Here is a 5,811-nt window from a genome sequence, read left to right on the forward strand (position 1 = left end):
ATAACACCATTCAAGAAATTAGCAGTTCACCGAAAATTTTCGACTATTGGACCTTTAATTGTTGAAGTCAATTTTGAGAAACATGATGTAGTAGTAGTGGGAATCTACAGACCCTCAAAATCTACCGATGAGCAATATTACCTCAGGTTAGAGGAAGAACTAAACAACATCTGCACCTTTGCCTCACTTCAAAAACAATTTATTATAGTCCTTGGGGATCTTAATCTAGATCGACTGAGACCTGAACGAAGAGAGGGCAGGATATTGTTGGATTTGGAAGATATACATGGTTATTCTTGCCTCATTAATAAACCCACTAGAATAACAGACCACAGCCAAACCCTTTTGGATATCGTTCTCACTAACAAGCTATATCTGTTTCAAGGGTGTGATGTCTTTAACCCAGAGCTGAGCGACCATGCACCGGCAATTAAGAAGAACTGAAATACGATCTGCATATGGCACCATGGCATGTTGGAGATATTTTTGATTCGATCGAGGACAAGTATAGCATCTGGGACAGTCTACTGAATTATGTCTTGGACGTACATGCGCCGTTTAAGAAGCTAAGGGTACGAGCATGATAAATAACTCGGGCAATTTCAGCAACTTCCGAAAACACGCATGACATTAATCCTTAATTTTACGCGGCCCCATGCGATTACCTATACTTATTGGGTGCTTGATCAATTATTAGAGAAGATTAAGAACGAGTGGATCAAACTCCAGTGACGCACAAGGTGTATTCTTCAAACCCACAGCGTACAGAGTTACAACAATTCCTGTACTCTGATACAACTGTGAGTTAGTAACAAGGTTAATTGACTGTCAGCCCCCCCTATGTACACGCTTAACGCACGTTGTGTCGCTAAAATAAAAATAAAAAGCATTCACAAGCACGTGAAAAAGTTTCATTCTTGACGATTTATTTGATTGATTACTTTACTCCTAGCTTCCAACGAAACCGTTAGCATCGCAATTTGTACGTAATTGTTATTCGTGGTTGTGACGTACATTAGTCAATTAAAAAAAAGGAACACAAGTAGATACATCGATTATCTATGAAAATGCTTTGTTATCTAAACTCTTACTAGTAAAATCTCCTGCTCAAACGCTTTTTTCTTGGTTGAGAAAACCAATGATAATTACATTCCTGGCCTGCTCACTATGTGTGCCTGGGATATGTTTTCGAGAATGCGTCTTTTCTTTCAAGGATTTACTGTGTCCCCATGCCACAAAAAAGCTGACAGTAGACTTTGACTCGATCCATTCATTCATCACTTAATTCTTCGCGTTGAACCTGGTGATAACGAAAAATAAGATTTTTTAGTGTCTCGTGTTTTTTGTCTCAATTTCCGGCTTCTTATTTTTACTGTAGAAGAAACAGGATATTAAATGAATTATGTCTGATTTTGTTTCATGAGAAATTATTTTTCCTTTCCTCTTTTCCTTCTCATCGTATCTTGTAGTTTCCAACCGAGAAATAAGAAATTAAGTTAATGACAGAAGTAGAAGGAAGGATGCTCGAAAACTCGACTCAAACAAGTCCCAGTCGCTTTGTCCTTTAGAACAGTGGATGAGGCGAGGTTTCCTAACTTAAGCATATTTCGGAGAAGAACTCTTTTATGAGTAAAAAGAGAAAACAAAACCAAAAACAAAACAAAACAAAAACAGGAAGCAGCTCATACGTCAAATGTCTAATAAGAAGAGATTCGATCTGTGGGCATCAGTGATTGAAAAATCATCCTTTACAATCATTTATTTGAACTTGAACAGTCTTATTATGACCAACCTGAGTATTCTTGGGCATTTTTCTTATCTATGAACTAGAATAATAAATTTTAAAATTCTCTCAGCTTACCTGGTGAGCCTTTGTTTTCTTCTTCGGTTAACGATCTGTTCCGGCTACCGCGGTCTCAAAATTATTTTCCGGAGAACTGGCAAGTGCTAAATTTTCCATTTCCTCATCTAATGGCGTGGTTCCTTCTCCTGAGGATGCAGTAGAAGCATTGAGCAATATTCAAAACACATTTATTGGAAGGATAGATTGAGCAATTTTCAATTTTAGTGGTGTTGAAAGTAATGAGATTGCTCCAGAAAACGCGCGATTTCACGTCAGAACCAATCGGACGCAAAACTTGATCCAACAGAAACCTTGTCATCCGCGTTCTCCAACAATTTTGGCAGTTTGGCTGCTTTAATTTTGAGCTCTCTTTGGCCAATAATGACGTTAAGCTTTTATTTTAGTGGCTGATGTGACTCCTTTGGTTTCTGTTCTTCGACATTTGAATTAAAACAGCCTTCTTTGACAATGTCAACGTGAGTACTATAGATCTTCATCATCATCATCATCATCATCATCATCATCATCCACATCAGCTTATACAGTTGCCAATAAATTCAACCTGCTTGAACAAATAAACATGATGATGATGATGATGATGATGATGATGATGAGTGCGGGCGAATTTCGCCCGATATTTATCTACAAGGAGTGCGTGACAGAAGTATGCGAAGCGGAACGGAAGTGGCGCGTTGTCGCGTTGCAGTTTCTATTTTCTTCAATAAATGAAGATATTTCCCAGTCGTCTAGCTGTTTTTCTTCGTTCGATTCCTCTAATAAACTTGGATCTATATTTGCCAGCTATTCCGACTCTCCGTCGTCGGAAATATGATTCAAATTGTCCGCCATTTTTTTTTTCGCAACTTCAATCCAATTACATGCGATGAATATATGAAGTTCATATATTTTGAACTGCGGTTATAAATCATACGTATTGAAATTAAGAACAGCTATACATATACATAATAATTTGAATATATCAACAAAGTTGAAATGGTAAATTGGCCACCGTTACGATTATAAAAGCTGACGTTTCGAGCGTTAGCCCTTCGCTCCGAAGGGCTAACGCTCGAAACGTCAGCTTTTATAATCGTAACGGTGGCCAATTTACCATTCCAAATTTGTTGATATATTCAGATTATTTCGTTACCCCCACCGAAGTAGCCCCAAACAGTTTCCTTAGTAACTATCAGCCTTTATACATTTACATATACATGCAGTTTCTCTCTCTCTCATTACTTAGTGAAGTTCTTTTCTTTTTTAAAAGAGGCTTATGAGGAAAGAACATTACAGACTTCAGGGTCGGCTATTAAGGCAAGGGTTCTTCTCTTTTTCTCTCCTTGTAGATATGAAGCATGCATTTCTATAATTTTTTTGTCTTTTTTCTTAATAAGTTATCTGAGAGTTAAGTTTATCTTATTATTCAACGACTAGAACATACCCAACTTTTTTTCCTGATTTTCCACGCAAAATTTCTCCGCAACATTTCGCATGCCAACTGCTCTGTGTGACAAAGCCCTTGCAAGGCACTCGTAAGTTGCCTCAGTACCTTTTTCCTTGCGCCACGACTGGAGCATTTCGTAATTACAATCAGAGACTCGATTTTGTTCCTTTCTGATGCTGTCTAACAAGAAGTCTTCCAGCCCGAGAAGTCGACCAACCCAAACCCACTTTATTCCTAATTCTTTGGCGATGGAGGTTAAGTCACTGTTGGAAACTTCCCCGGTCTTAAGTCCTTGGATTTGGATCCCTGTAAGGTATTAAGACAACAAATGAGACAATCGAATGAGTGGTTATTTCTAGAAATACTTAAGACCCGATGGAGCCCAGTCTGTATTTTAGCTCGGTAGAAAGGCCGTGATATATCAAGAGTTTGAGTTTAAGTTTAAGTTTAAGTTTAATTCATTCGCCACAGGAATGGCAGGAGAAGGGAACAGAACTTTCGTTCCAATTGACACCTAACCCCTTTTTTACCCACCCATCCCACCCCGTGGAGGACATCCATCACACAGTAATCTCGTGTGTGACAGACAGACAGACAGACAGACATCTATATTTATACAGGATAGCCCCTTCAGTGTAGTAAACACTGGTATCAACGGGGGTCCTGTTACCCACCCATCCCACCCCAGGGGAGGACATCCATCACACAGTAATCTCGTGCGTGGGAAATTAACGTCTCCTGCCCCTAACCCTGCAGGAGACGGGACCTCCATTTATTCGTCCCTATCCGAGAAGACTAGAATATCTAACCATTACTTGATGTTAAAGAAAGGTAGCATATTCTTCTCAATTATTTTAAGACCCTGAGTGTTGGTCCGGCCGGGGCTCGAACCCTCGACCTCCCGCACAACAGTCCAGCGCTCTAACCAATTGAGCTAACCGGGAGGCGGGAAATTAACGTGGGAAATTAACGTCTCCTACCCCAACCCTGCAGGAAACTGGACCTCCATTTATCGTCCCTATCCGAGAAGACTAGAAAGTCTAACCATTTGCAGATATTATTACAAAGGCAGCACTTTCTTCTCAGTTAATTAAAGACCCTGAGTGTTGGTCCGGCCGGATTTGAAATCACGACCTCCCGCACAACAGTCCGGCGCTCTACCAATTGAGCTAACCGGGAGGCGGTGTAAGAGGACGCAAGGGCAGCTTAAGATGGAGAAGATTTAATGGATTGCAAACAACGAAATTGCAAAATTAGGTGATTTTAGATTTTCGTTTTGTATAAATGTGCAAAGTTTTCAAACGCACATTTATTAACTCTTTTGTTTCGCTACCCTTTCGTTGGTGTTACATTTGTGGTTTTCTTAAAGTGCATGCCATGGTTTACTATCGTTTTGCATCGCACTATATCACTAAAATCATGGCAATAGCTCAGAGACACGACCAAACACCCTTCCCCCCCATCCCTTTAGATTCCTGGTCCACCGCTTCCCCTCAAAACGATTTAGTACTGTAGTATATAAAAGTGTGTATCATTCTGACTGCTAACAAGTCTGATGATTTTCAGCGCATATCTGCCCATTGTTTTTGTTTTGTTTTGTTTGTTTGCTGGTTAAATGTCCAAATACTAACTTCTCAAAATCATCACATTGTTTACCAAAGGATCTAACGCTGCTATTCATTCAAGTAATAATCATTCAAGTAATAATCGTTAAGACTGTATCAGTCATTCCGAAATGAGGTAATGATACGCGATATACTCTTCCAGGAGACAGAATCAAGAGCCCACGAACGAGCTTTTTCCTTGAATGAAATCCCTTCTAAGAAATCGAATTTCTCTAGATGTGTTGCTACTCTTGTTGTTATGGGCACTGCATAATAGACTTTGAAAAGATACCAATCGCTTACCCTGGTCCAAAAAGTCCTTGTTTTTTCCAATACAGTAGTCTTCTACCAAATCATTACGCGGCACTTGTTTAAGTGCTTTACCCAAGGCTTGATAAGTAGCCTGAGTTCCGTTTTTCCCTCTCCAAAGTTGTAGCATTCGGTAAGCTTGTTCGGCTACTTCTTCGTAGTCAGCACAGATACTTGATACTTCTTGATGAAGTTTAAGATAACGCCCAAGCATTTTCCAATCGATTGACAAGTCTAAGGCGAGATTGATAAGAGAAATCGTGGCAATTGATTCCATTTAGCGACTATCGAAGACTTTAACGAACCAAAATATCAAAAAAAGCTCGTCTCAAACTCACGGAAGTTGGCTAATTTGGAGGAATTTTTACATTTCCGGTATTATAAACCCGACTGTGATATTGGTCAGCAGTTCTCAATCGAAACAAAGATGGCGGTCGATGCCGATTTAACAAGCCGCATCCAAAACACCATCGTAAAAGCCATAAATGCGATAATTTTCCAAAGGATCTCGTAGAAATATTACGAGTTATATAAAAGTTTGCAGTACTAACTTGGAGGAATTTAAATCAGAGGAATTTTGGTCCTTACAGACGTTTTATTGTTCTTCATCA

At 39.4% G+C, this 5,811-nt stretch overlaps 1 protein-coding gene across 1 annotated transcript; it reads right to left on the minus strand.

Annotated features, from left to right (window-relative positions):
- Positions 1-724: 724 nt before the first annotated feature.
- On the minus strand, positions 725-5,576 carry LOC148736135 (uncharacterized). The gene is made up of 4 exons (XM_088752490.1): positions 5,195-5,576; positions 3,285-3,593; positions 1,862-1,989; positions 725-1,300 (listed from the first exon to the last, which is right to left on the minus strand). The coding sequence occupies exons 1-3, from the start codon at positions 5,475-5,477 to the stop codon at positions 1,889-1,891; spliced, it is 693 nt and encodes a 230-aa protein (XP_088608616.1). The 5' UTR covers positions 5,478-5,576; the 3' UTR covers positions 725-1,300; positions 1,862-1,888.
- Positions 5,577-5,811: the final 235 nt, after the last annotated feature.

The sequence above is a fragment of the Stylophora pistillata genome, chromosome 3 (genome assembly GCF_964205215.1).
Source record: "Stylophora pistillata chromosome 3, jaStyPist1.2, whole genome shotgun sequence".
Lineage (NCBI taxonomy): Eukaryota > Metazoa > Cnidaria > Anthozoa > Scleractinia > Pocilloporidae > Stylophora > Stylophora pistillata.